This window comes from Myotis daubentonii, chromosome 1, assembly GCF_963259705.1.
Source record: "Myotis daubentonii chromosome 1, mMyoDau2.1, whole genome shotgun sequence".
Taxonomy (NCBI): Eukaryota; Metazoa; Chordata; class Mammalia; order Chiroptera; family Vespertilionidae; genus Myotis; species Myotis daubentonii.
Genome location: NC_081840.1, coordinates 90231187 through 90245280, shown reverse-complemented (window position 1 = coordinate 90245280; position 14094 = coordinate 90231187). Strand labels below are relative to the sequence as shown.

The following is a 14094-nucleotide window of genomic DNA, read 5'->3' as shown; positions in this document are numbered from 1 at the left end:
GGCAAGAAACTACATAAGCCCTAACTACTACATTCATTTATCCTACATCCATTTTCCTTATCTTATAACTTCATCTTAGTCCCATTTTCGTGTATAGGATTTACTGGGTCCAAAGAGAAAATTTTAGAAATAACAGCCAACATCCCTGTTCTTCTTTTTAAGTAACTATCAATGAGATGTATGTACACGGCTGTCCGTGGTATTTGAGTTCTGAGTAACAATATGTATCTCAGAACAACTTTTATAGGAGGTAGGCTGCAATAAAAAGTACTTAGTGCCCAGCCTACAAAAATGAACAGTGAGAAAAGGGACAGGATGAGGAGTATACCAATACGGTGTTAATAATTATTAGCAATAAATTGGGTTAGTTGTGACTGGATTTTTAAATGGGAGATAGCAGGAAGGGGTGAACTGAACATGAAATACTGGGAGCTGTGACAGGAAAGGCCCTTAAATTGATCCTAAGACAGAGGCTGACCTAAACATACTAGCAATAGCAGCTACATCACACTTCACAGATTCTAACAATTCCCCTAGACCAGGGGTGGGCAAACTTTTTGACTCGAGGGCCACAATGGGTTCTTAAACTGGACCTGAGGGCCAGAACAAAAGCATGGATGGAGTGTTTGTGTGAACTAATATAAATTTAAAGTAAACATCATTACATAAAAGGGTATGGTCTTTTTTTTTTTTTTTTTTTTTTTTAGTTTTATTCATTTCAAACGGGCTGGATGCAGCCCGCGGGCCGTAGATTGCCCACGGCTGCCCTAGACCTTTTCACTAGAAGTCTAACAGCAAACTGCCAAAATATATTCTATAGTCATAGGTTTGCATAAGTTTACCTGAATAATATCAATATTATGAAATAGGTATATATGTATTAAAGTTTTGAAAGTAAATGTGTTAAATCATAGTTTTTAAAATAAAAACTATAGAAGGTTTGTGAAAGTTGTAGGTTTGTGAAGAGAAATTTTGAGGGAGAGTTATACAGTTAAGCTGAATAATGAATTTAATTAGGTCAGTGAATTTAAACATCAAAAGTAAGTTAATACAGAGTTGGAAATTGGTGTTGTTTTTTTCCACTCTGTTAGAAGGACAAGGATTTTCCTGTATTTCTATAACCATGTCATTTTAAGTTTTCGTCATTTTGAAACAGCCATTGCCTTACCCTGATGCATTTGCAGATGTGTTATGTATTTATAAAAATCCATGGAAAGAACTCTTATTCTAAATTACAGATTTCTAAAAATCAACTTTCAAATCATACCTTTAAACTGCACGAAGATGCATAACACTCTAAGGAATCACTGAATTGACGCTTCATCGCATGCCCCAAATCCTGGTACTGGAGGTCTCGTAATCAGTCCCCAGGATGCAACAATTCCATACCAAGAGGATGATGCTTCTGGCCCAGCTCTCCTTTAGAAGAATCAGCTAACAATTTCTCTGTTCCAGTCTTGGATCCCATTCCCTTGTTGCCCTTAGATCAGGCAGGGAGAGACTTCCATACTCTACACAGGCAGGGACCATGACCTTCATCAGCAGCAGTTACTGAAGCCAGACTGTCCTCCCTCATCATCTCTAAAATATTTCAGGGAAGTTTTAGAGGAAGTAATGAGACAGGTAAATTAGGACAAGTGGAATTAGGGAAACTGAGACAGATAGTTAAATAGCCAAGCAGGTTATAGCCATCTAGTAAATCGCAAAACCCTATCTTTCCTAACCAAAGAGTAAATGATTCAAACTTCTCCTCCCCAGCCAGAGGGAGGAAAAGTGTGCATCATCCTACTCCGGAAGACAGTTATCAGAAATCCAATTAGTGCCTTTGGGCCAACCACACCCAAGGATGGACCAAGTCAGGGGAATATCGTTTTGGTGCATCAGCATAAAGCTGATGGAATTTTATTGAGATCCTCGTCTAAGACCTCCTCTACAATTCCTGCCTTTAGAAAATAGAAAAGAACCCTCCAGAGAAAGGCCCAGCGTGGGCTCTCTCAAGAGCATGCCCATCCCTTTTTTTCCTCTCGGGCATGCATCTTTACTTTTCTCTCCTAACAAATCTAAGGGTCCCTATGAGACCTGCAACCAGCAGAGCAACAAGCAGCACCAGCAGGTCCCGAGTTAACCCCCAGAACCTGTCTCCAAGGCCCCCTTTTCTTTCAATTCCCAGTCAGCTAAAAGCAACCCCAGCATGGCTTAGTTCTTTCCTCTAACGTTTCCAGAGAGCCAAAGCAGAGCACTGCCTAGGCCAGTGATGGCGAACCTATGACACGCGTGTCAGAGGTGACACACGAACTCATTTTCTTGGTTGATTTTTGTTAAATGGCATTTAAATATATAAAATAAATATAAAAAATATAAGTCTTTGTTTTACTATGGTTGCAAATATCAAAAAATTTCTATATGTGACACGGCACCAGAGTTAGGGTTTTTCAAAATGCTGACACGCTGAGCTCAAAAGGTTCGCCATCACTGGCCTAGGCTCTGTTGCTTCTTTTACCCTAAGCCCTTCCTTTGTTTCACTGTCCCTAGCTTTAATAAACATACTCTCAAAATAAATAAATTAACTAATAAATTAATTAATTAGTATTAAAACTTTCTATTTAGAATTTCACAACTTATACAGTATGCTTTTTTAAAAAGTAAAACATACACATATTTTAAAATTAAGTATAAATTAGCTATCTTATGTGTCTAAATATGCCCCAATAGAGGTTGAATTGTGCTTTAGGGAAGCAAAAACATTTGTTCAACACTCTGCATCTATTAATGTAAATTGGTTCAAATCCTTCTTAGAAGTAGATTATAAATAACAAAAGAACTTATACACAAGTAATTCAAGACACTACAAATGACACTCAAACACATCTTTTTATTATATACTAAATTTAAAAATACAAATCTTATTAAAAATGCTTATGAAACATTGTATACATAAGTACTGTCAAATACTATCAGATTACGACATTATGTACATTTGCCAGTTAATTAGAAACAGAACAAAGTACATAACTTTACTGATAATGAATTTCAGATGTCAAATACTTTAACATTTGGCAACTATGAAGTAGTGATCCACACAGGAAGCTGTTTGCAGAGGTAAAATAGTAAGAAAACAAACGGAATAATGCAGCTATTCCTGCCCTAAGTGTTGATAAGTAGATCTCTTCCTCATCCTCTTAAGTCTCACTATAGCAGACATTAAAGTGCACAAGACCACAGGAATACTTGATTTGGTTGTACCCTAATATACACTACAGCCACTGTGCTGCCACATTGAGGGTTTCGATTATTTGTACTGTTCCTGAGGTTTCAGAAGTTAATTTTGAATGTGGCTAAGAGAAGAGAGACCAATACTTTCTAAATTGCACCAAGTGCCCTTAAAGTATAGAATTTAGTAGAAGTATAGATAAAACTTCTAATTTGAGAATTCGAGGAAATTATAGCTGTCTATTTTGCCCTAGGAATAAAATTAGGATAAGGAACTAATTTTACCTCTGGAAAATGCTTACTAAAAATCTGATTTGAAGATCAGAATGCACAGCAAGCACCACAATACTGTCAGTTACTGTCCACCACTTATGCTGCAGCATAAACACCTGCTCTCTAAAGGCTCACAAGAAATACACATAGAAGCATGTTATTACTTGACACTAATTTTACTAATTAACATTAAGTATCATTTGTAAAAATAGGTCACCACCATACAATCAAAGAAGAGGAGAAAGAAAGCTACTAGTCTACAAAAGTGCTCCTTTTAGCTGTCAAACCCAATAGCTTAATTTTGGGTAAAAAAGATTGTAAAGTAAGGCCATCAGTTCTAAACAAGCTGATAATGCCATATATACATACATAAATATGATTAATTTCAATCCTGATTAAACACTAATATACTAGTACAAACCATTTATAAGAAACGTTTTATGAGGCTTATTTACAAACACATAATGAATGACAAAGATATGGAAAATTTTAAAAAATGCAGATAAAATTAGCCATTTAGCAACACAGTTCACTAAACACAGATTTGCATAAAAACATTTAATAAGAAACCCCTACCATATACACCTATTGGTCATTGGACCTAAAAGGCAAATAAATGTAATGATCACAATTAAACATTTTTTCTCTTTTAGTAACATATCAGTATAAGGTCTACTTAGAATACCACCTACAAATACACAGTCTCTCATGATTCAGCAAGACTATTAAAGTCATTGAATACATTTTTACTCCCATGGCACATCACATTTGGTAACACTAATAAGGTAGATTTATATAACACTTAAATCATGATTATGAATGTTTAATTGAATATTTTCCTTTCTGTAGCTGTGAAATGTAAAGCTTAGATTTGCTTCCATCAGGCCTCTTAAACCAAACTTCATCATGGTTAATTGTTGTAATTACGGCACTAAAAAGGATTGGGGGGAAAAAAGGAATGAATGAATGAATCACAACATTCTTCCTCTACTCGTTTCCGAGTACTAGCTATAAAATCGAAATAACTGGATGACAAGAGTAGATTCAGGTACACAATTGCCTTTTACCAGAATACTGACAATCATCTGGTCATGTTGTCAAAAATAGCACATCTAGCAACACCTAATAGATCATTTCCTTTCCTTTTCTAATACTTGGTAAGATTTATTATTGAATTATTAAATAAATATACATTGTCCCTACTCAATCCCCACCTTACCCCTCCACATCCCTCAAAAAACAGAGTGGAGCTAAAAACCACTACTTATATGATATTACACCTCCAACTCATCTCAGTCTTAGCTGTAGAAAATCTTTCAAATACTAATCCCTAATTCCCAGTGTCGAGCCTCTATGGTAATTGTACAGATTTTTTGGACACTACTCATCTCAATATAGAAATCTTTTTAAAAATAGATTTTTGTTTGTCTCCTTTGCTATTTCATCTTTTTAAACCACATTTATACTAAGTAATAGTAAACGTTTCCAAAGTAATAAGAGAAAGGCAAGAATCCAGGGGTATCATCTATAACCTAGTAATCAGCTTAATGAGCTTCTGAGAGAAGTTTCTATACATAATGCTCCTGGTATCCTAAAAATTTAAAGATGAAATTACAATCCAATTAAAACCACTGTATTTGGAAAATGAACATTCTATACTAAATGCAAGTTGAATATTCTATACTTTACTTACCACTGAAATCTAGAAAGATATTTTCTAATGTTAATGGTTACTACTCTGAGAATTATATCTTTAACTACTGAAAGAATTAAAGCAGTAATTAGCATTAATATTTTTCAAAGGTCACAACCAGATAAAACTTAGAAGGCTATATAAGTAATTATATAAACTTTATTTAAGCCTAGACAGATTAAGTATTTTAAAAGACTATTTTCAGTTTTCAAGTTATACTTTAATTACTGTTACTCAAAGTTTTCATGCATTTTCCATTCCTTTCCTACTTTAATTGATCCAAATTCTTCCTATCCAAAATACTGTCACACACCAAAAAGAAAGGGGAGGATTGATAGACCCACACACTGTGGAAGCACACTGTCAAATTCACAATTCTCTGATTTAAAGGTCATCTACTGTAAGAATTAACAAATAGGATCTCTTACCTAGCTAAATAATTCCAAGATTTCCATTGTGCTAATGCGTGTGTTCATGAATTTACTATGCAACTCTGTTATATAAAGATTAACATGCATACACACATGTTAATCAAATGATATATTAAGAGAAAGAAAGGATCCACAGGCAACTAATTATGAATATACTATGGAGGCAGCAAATATTTATTAACAACAATGTTGTAAACACTGAAATGATAAAGGTGTTTTACCTTGTAGGACATTCATCTTTTTTGTCAATACATATTGTTTGTCCACGTATATACCATTCACCATCATAATACAATCTTCCCTCTTCAGATCTAGCACTATGCAGATGTTTTTCAAGTTTCACAGGTGCTAAAGGGATCAGTTCAAAAACTGTTATATTAATAAGACACTGTCAGAACAAAAGTGCAGGACATTAAGAATTAACACCAATCCATGCATATACGGTATGTAAAAAAACATTAAAAATGTTTCTTATATAACAAACCTAAATCTAATAGAAATAAGAAAATTTAATTTCTTACTTTTTAAATGTAATTCACAAAATTTTCAATATAAGTACTAAACAAAGCTAAATAATGTACACTAAATCATCTATTAACTAAGCAAGTGCCAGAAGGAAAAGCAGGACACTATCAATTACTAAGGCCAATTTTAAATAGGAGTTAAAATATCAATTGCCATGTTTCCATTGAAAATTATATTTTTCATATTTTCTCCCCAGCAGCTGACAATTCCAAAGAAACAGGGTTTAATAGATATTCCAAGAGTTCCCAGGCCTTTGATCCTAAAAGGGAAATGTCCTAAGTAGAACTTCCTTTTTTTTTATGTCCTAGAAATGATTTGGCATTAATCAGGTACACTCATGCGGAGAAAAAATGTTCTTTATAAAAGAACATTGTCAAGAGTACACTATGAAGCAGACACCTCTTTATCATTCAAATGTCACCACCTCAGAAAAGTCTTCTCCAGCCACCCTAACTCCTCAATTAATCTTCATCACAACGTTATATTTCCTTCATAGCAATTATTACAATCTGTCATTATCTTGTTAATTATATCTTTTCATATATATTATTCTTCCTCCCCCAACAAATTCCTGGGGGCCCTTCTCTTGTATCGTTGTATTCCCAGAGCCTCAAGTAGTGCCTGAGATGCAGAAGGTGTTCAATAAGTATTCATTCACTCACTCATTCATTCGTTTGTTCATTCATTCATTCAACAAAATGTTTTCTGAGCACTGTGACTGAAAGAAATATGATTCTGACCTTTGTAGAGCTTACAATCCTGTCAGGAGACAGATAAACATGTAAACAATAAATAAAAAATTACTAATTGTGGTAAGTGCCATGAAGAAAACAAACAGGGCACAATGCAACAGACAACAGAAATGGGGAGGAGACCTAAGCAATAGTATAGTAAGATCCTCAAAGGAATTCATGACTCAAAATGTAAACAACCTAGAGATTTAGATAGTTACCCTGCCAATTAATTTCTAAGGAAAGCATTTTAGTACAGTATTGCCACAATTTCGTGACCTAATAATAAAGTTTAAAGATTAATCGTTGGGTTAAATATAAAATAGAATTTGAGCTCTAATAGATTACTAGAGGCCTGATGCATGAAATTCGTGCAAGAGTAGGCCTTCCTTCCCCCCGCTGCCAGCACCTGGGACCCGGGCTTCCCTCAAAGCCCCGGCTTCGTCCAGAAGGACATCCAGAAGGACATCCGGTCTAATTAGCATATTATGCTTTTATTATTATAGGTTTTATCTGTTGTAATGTAATTTTTAGTATTTAAAACATGTATTTTAAAAATCTAGCTTCACTGTTCTTAGAAGAATTAGAAATTTCATATATAGTGAAAGAAGGCACGAAAAAAGTTATCCTAGACAATAATGTCCATCACTACTTGGGCAGTGATTTTTCTTTTCAGTATTTTGTGTTTTATTAATATGACTTTAAATGTAAATGTGGTAAACAATGTACAATTAACATAATAGCATTTTTTTTTCCTTAACAATTTATTTTTCCCCTGGAGTTTAAAACACTGTTTCTTGGGGTATTGGTATGATATGCTGATTGCTGAATTTTTTATAATGTATCTATCACTAATTCATGTCCAGACTCTCCATAAGAAATACGTGAATCATTTTGTTATACACTCAAACATGTGAGGTAATCTGTATTTATTTGTGTGTGTGTGTTGTTGTTTTTTTCTTGAAAACATCTCTCCTGAAGGAATCTACAAAAGGCTAGCTATGATCAGGGCTTGTTGCAAAGTGACACTCTGGGATCCTGCAAAGATTCACAACCATGAGAATGTCCTCTGACTCATGTATGCTGAATCTCCTGCTTCCTGGGTGTCACATATTCCTCTATTTTCTCCTTTGCTTGGTAAAACATCCTGATTCAGAGAGCCAACTGGACTTAGATTTGAAAGTTGAAAATGAAGAGAAACTACTAGGCATTGCCTGAGTCCTAAGGAATCATAATAAAAACTGACAATTTAAACATTTCCCCGGGTGCAGACAGGTGAGCTGGTCCTCTGCTCAGGGCCTCACAAGGCTGCACTGGAGGTGCTGGTCAGGGCTGGAGGCCCTGGGTCCTCTTCTTGGCAGATGGTTGTGGTTGGAACTCATTTCTTGTGGTTGCTGGACTCAGACCTCAACTCGGCAGTGATTTTCAGACTTTTAAAGAAGTCAAAAAAGTATAATTGGATATAAACTTTACTAAGGTATAGCAGATGTGTAAATCTTAGTGGTGTGTAAATTTTTCTGATGGATTACACTGCTAGCACTCTAATTTCTCTCCCAGAAAATGCAGGTACAGAAGAACTGTTGCCCACAATTCCAGAAGATTCCCGTGGACTCCAAACACCTCCCTTATAGAATTATTGGGCCCATAAAAAAAAGACTAAATACTTTTAAAATTACAATCCACTATTATCAATAGTAATGTAGCTGAAACACTGAAAGAAGAAATACATTTCATTCAGAAATCTTGAAACTTTTATATGAGGCAAAGACTCCAGAGAATTTCTCATAATTTCAGGTATAGTGTGCACTGATGAAATGAAACCACTGACAGGGGAAGCTCTTTTGTATGTAGCTGACTTAACCCTGATTCAACAGTCTCCATAAAGATTCCTGAGCTCAGGCTAAATGACTTACGTTCTGTCTTCACTCTGTGTGGACCCAGTGTAGCCATCGCCTAATTGAGAAAAAAAAGGAAGAAAGACGTTATCTGAGTCCACAAAGTGTATTTTGGTATATACAGTGACTACTGATAGATAAGCTCAATAACAAGCACAGTGAAATATAATCTTCAGCTCTTCTAATAAGTTGTTAATGTCTAAGACAAGGCCGGATCCGGCCCGCGGGCCGTAGTTTGCCCACAGCTGGTCTAAGACCATAAAGAATATATATGAGCCCTGGCCAGGTAGCTCAGTTGGTTAGACCATGGTCCAATACGCCAAGGTTTGCAGGTTCGAATCCCGGTCAGGGCACATACAAGAATCAACCAATGAATGCAAAATAAGTGGAACAACATATTGATGTCTCTCTCTAAAAATCAGTAAATAAAGTTTTAGCCCTGCTTGGTATGGCTCAGTTGTTTGGAGTGTGGTCACATGGCAGGTTTGATTCCTGGCCAGGGCACAAACCCTGGTTGAGGGTTCAATCCCTCGTCATGGTGCATGCAGGAGGCAACCAATCAAAGTTTCTCTCTCACATCAATGTTTCTCTTTCTCTTTCTCGCTCTAAAAAAAAATTTTTTTTAAGTTTTTAAATATATATATGATCTTTTCTCTGGGAAGTATTATTAATACCTGAAATAATCTCTCATTTTCAACTAAAAAGTTTGTAAAAATAGAAAAATTATTAAAGAAAACAAAAACTCCACTTTCAAACAAGCACAGAAAATCCTAGAATTCTTGAATCTCTGATGACAAAATGCAAAACATATAATAAAGGTTAAAATTTTCATTTTCATTCATTCAATAAATATTTATTGAGTGCCTTCTGTGAGCCAGGACCAGGCTAAGAACTGGGCACAAAATGGTTATTTATTATTACTTTGGGGCAACCTAAATAAATGCTTTTCTGTACTTTTGCATACATTATTAATGACATTACTAGAGGCCTGGTGCATGAAATTCGTGCACTAGTGGGGAGGGGTCCCTCAGCCCAGCCTGCACCCTCTCCAATCTGAGACCCCTTGGGGGATATCCCTCTCACAATCTGGGACTGCTGGCTCCCAACTGCTTGCCTGCCTGCCTGCCTGACTGTCCCCTAACCACTCCCCTGCCAGCCTGATTGACGCCTAACTGCTCCCCTGCTGGCCTGATCGTCCCCAACTGCCCTCTTTGCTGACCCATCACCCCCAACTGCCCTCCCCTGCTGGCCTGGTCGCCCCTAACTGTCCTCCCCTGCTGGCCTGATTGCCCACAACTGCCCTCCCCTGCCAGCCATCTTGTGGCTGTAGTTGTCACCATTTTTGAGGGCATGACAGTCAATTAGCATATTCCCTCCTTATTGGCTGTGGGCGCCACCATCTTTGTGACGGTATGAGCGTAATTAGCATATTCCCTCTTTATTAGATAGGATTACAAGAAAAAAACAAACTGAAGGAGTATTTTGAGAAATATTCACTGTTATCTGTATTAGTGTTAATTGCCTTAGAGAAACTGTGGTAAAGTATATTTATAATAAGCATATTTTAATGTACTAGTGAAAAACCACAGAATCTTAAAAAGTAAACTATAAAAATATACTTGTATTCCATTGCTTGTTAATCATACCTTCCGAATTGTTGTCCAGTCTTCAAGAATATCAAGGTCTTGTAGCATATAAACTATATATGGACGTTGAAAAGTCAAGGACATTTTAACTGTAAGAATTTCACATTGTGAATTATACTTTCAAACTGTTGTTTTTCAAAGAATAGAATAATGATTTCTGGATATAATCCCTTGGCGTGCTGATTTCTGACTTCAATTATTCTTCAAAAACCTTAGTACCAGGATAAATATATAATAATACTTCAGATGTTATTAACCATATTCTCTCAATTCTACATATATCCTTGTCAGATATAGCACCAACCTAGTCACTGTTTTGAAATGGGGGAAAAGTCAGGGGAAAAGGATATGGTACCCTAAGGAATGCCAAGATTGTATGCACAAATTAATTTAAAGACACTCCACGTTGAGAAACATTAAAAAATGTTAAAAAGCACACAAGAATTATGTAATTGTGCTATATCCTAAACAGCTATTTCACATCAAAGCTCCTGTGAACTTCAAAAAGCCATATTAACTTTTGAAGCTGAGATTATAACTAAATTTCTATCCCTCCCCTGTCCCTCTTAATCTAAATTACTGGTATATTCTTATGCCTTTAATCAGTTTTATAAATTATCTTTTGCTTATTACAGATCTTGCAAATAAAGGCAATGTATACTAATAAAAGTTATAAAGGTGTGTACAGTGCAAAAATATACATAAGGCAACAACCATAACAACAACAAAACCCGCTGAAACCGGTTTGGCTCAGTGGATAGAGCGTCGGCCTGCGGACTGAAAGGTCCCAGGTTCGATTCTGGTCAACGGCATGTACCTGGGTTGCGGGCACATCCCCAGTAGGAGATGTGCAGGAGGCAGCTGATCGATGTTTCTCTCTCATCGATGTTTCTAACTCTCTATCTCTCTCCCTTCCTCTCTGTAAAAAATCAATAAAATATATTAAAAACGAAAAAAAACAAAAAACCAAGAAATTCGGAAAAGGATATCTGAAACAACAACTGGCTTCTTTTTGTCAGGACTGAAAGGATCCTTCCTTTTTTTTCTTGACTGAAGCTCGTCATTCCACAGCTCTGGCAAGTAAATAAAAATTAAGTATTAGCTGATTCCTGGAGACCAAAGGAGGAAAAAGAGACTATAATTTCAAGGTAGCAAAATTTCATTGGCGGTTATGTATATGTGTGTAGATATGTGACTACGAGAATTTCATGAGCATCTATATATTTATGAAGTTTTCTCTGCTTTTATTGAAGCAAAAATCAACTTGACACTTAATAACTAATAACTGGTCAACATATATCAGGCACTTTGTTAAATATACATGAATTGTCTCAACTAATCCTCAAAGCTACCTCTGAGGGAGGTATTCTCATTGCTTCAGTTTTACAGACAAAAAGACCAATTAGAAAAGCTAAAGTGACTGTCACCCCTGGTCACCTTTGACTAGAGGTAATGGAGCAGTGGCATTAAGCTCAGCTTGTCTGACTCCACTATGTCTACTCTATACAAAGAAACAGAATTTGTAGAAAAATAAAACAATGCATATGCAAGAACTGTAGGACAACCCAGTAAGTAATCCATTTAGTGGAGAAAGCCTTTCCACAATACCCCTGAAAAAGCCAATTTCACATTGGACTGATATAATTATTAGCAAGTTTTTCCTTCATCTGAGACACAAATCTGCCTCCTTGTAACTTCTAGACCATTTGTTCTAGTTTGTGTGGTGAGAGGTTTTTATTCCTTCTTCCACATGACAATGTTTCAAAACTTAGAGGGAATATATATATATATATATATATATATATATATATATATATATATATATATATATATATATATATATATTACAGCTGCCTTCAAAGCCTACTCCCATTATCTTTCAATACAATTCTCATAAAATAATAATATTCTTGTCCTGGCCAGGTAGCTTAGTTGGTTAGGGTGTCATCCCAATATACCAAACTTGTGGGTTCGATTCCTGGTCAGGGCATATACAGAAGCAACCAATGATTGCATAAATAAGCAGAACAACAAAATCAATGTTTCTCTATCTGTGTTTCCCTTTCTCCCTTCCTCTCTCTCTCTCTAAAAAAAAATCAGTAAGTAAATTTATAAAAAAATTATATTCTTACCATTCTTATAGTATATTATTCTTATTCTTATAGTTCCTGTCAGACTTCTATTTTGTCCCTTTTCATGTGCTCCATTTTCTACATCTTTCTGAAGTCTGAGTTCAAATCAAAGCAACAATCACAATCTTACCAATTGTTTACAAGTTTCCCCTTCTCCCCTCTCATTAGAAGACTTCTTTTACATAACATTTATATTAGGAGAGGCAAGCTATTGCGGCTGCAAGGGCTGAGCTCCTTGCACGAATTTTGTGCATCAGGCCTCTAGTGCAGTTGTTTTCAACCTTCTGGCCCTTTAAATACAGTTCCTCATGTTGTGACCCAACCATAAAATTATTTTCATTGCTACTTCATAACTGTAATGTTGTTACTGTTATGAATCGTAATGTAAATATCTGATATGCAGGATGATCTTAGGCGATCCCTGTGAAAGGGTCGTTCGACTGCCAAAGGGGTCGCGATCCACAGGTTGAGAACCGCTGCTCTAGTGAGACATTATAATAAGTCAAAGGTTCAGTGTCACCTAAATTAAACATCACAGTCACATCATTCCCATTACCTGAGGTAATATCAATGCTGTGCCTGTCCTCTTCAAGCCTTCTGATCTTCTCCTCTAGCTCACTCTGGACTGTATCATATAACAAAAGCTTTTCACTCTAAAAAAAAAAAAAAAGATTACACATTAGGAATGATGCTTTTGTTTGCTTTTTTATTCCAACTTAAGTATTTTAAAGATGAAAAGTCAAAATATGAAAGAAATAAAACCAGAAATTGCAGAATCTAAATACAGATTTAACTACATGCAATTAAATTGCTTAAGGACAACTAAATTTGTATCTGATAATTAAAGAAGTTATTTACTTTATAAGAAACTCATAATAAGCTCCATGTCTCATCTTAAACATAAGCAGGTCCCACCTGTTACCATAATGAAGAACCTGTCCAATAAAGTATAACTTTATAAAATGGATCATATTTCCTCATTGGAACAATAATTGGGCCTTTATTCCTCACTAATATCTCAGCATAATATTAAAATAGATTAATATACCACAAAGAGAAAGATTCAAGTATAAATTTTATAATAATTCAATTATAGTCAAAATCATAAAATTATAGACTAACTATATCCAAATCTCGCAACAAAACTATCTATGGAAGGATTGAGTGACTTGGTACAAGAGGCAAGGATGTTTACTGGCAAATCAGACTAGAACCCAGGTCTACTAGTTCTAGTCCATTGTTGTTTTATATAGCACTGTACCCCTTATTTGAAAAGCCATAATGAGCATACCTTTACATTCATTATATAAAGTACTTAGGACAGATTCCTAAGCCACTCACCACGTGCTTATTGCTAGTAAGGATATTAGGCTATCTAATAATAAAAGAGAAACATGCAAATTGACTATACCTTTGCAATGCCCAAGCCATGCCCACCAGCCAATCAGAGCAGCTATATGCAAATTAACCCAACCAAGATGGCGGCGGGAGCCACAGAGCTGGAGCAAGTAGGAGGCTTGGTTGCCCCAGCGATGGAGGAAGCCAAGCTTCCCACCTG

The 14094-nt window shown here is 35.7% G+C and overlaps 1 protein-coding gene across 2 annotated transcripts in view; it reads right to left on the bottom strand.

The window, feature by feature from the left end:
* Nucleotides 1–2852: 2852 nt before the first annotated feature.
* The window catches only part of BRMS1L (BRMS1 like transcriptional repressor), a 43693-nt gene continuing 32451 nt past the window's right edge, over nucleotides 2853–14094 (bottom strand). The window contains exons 5-10 of one of the 2 annotated variants that reach the window (XM_059710698.1): nucleotides 13093–13189; nucleotides 11394–11477; nucleotides 10405–10469; nucleotides 8777–8816; nucleotides 5829–5976; nucleotides 2853–4414 (exon numbers count right to left, since the gene is read on the bottom strand). In XM_059710698.1, the coding sequence (XP_059566681.1) occupies nucleotides 4297–4414; nucleotides 5829–5976; nucleotides 8777–8816; nucleotides 10405–10469; nucleotides 11394–11477; nucleotides 13093–13189 (552 nt within the window). In that variant the 3' untranslated portion in view covers nucleotides 2853–4296. The remainder of the gene's footprint in view (nucleotides 4415–5828; nucleotides 5977–8776; nucleotides 8817–10404; nucleotides 10470–11393; nucleotides 11478–13092; nucleotides 13190–14094) is intronic. The other variant, XM_059710706.1, reaches the window with a different exon arrangement.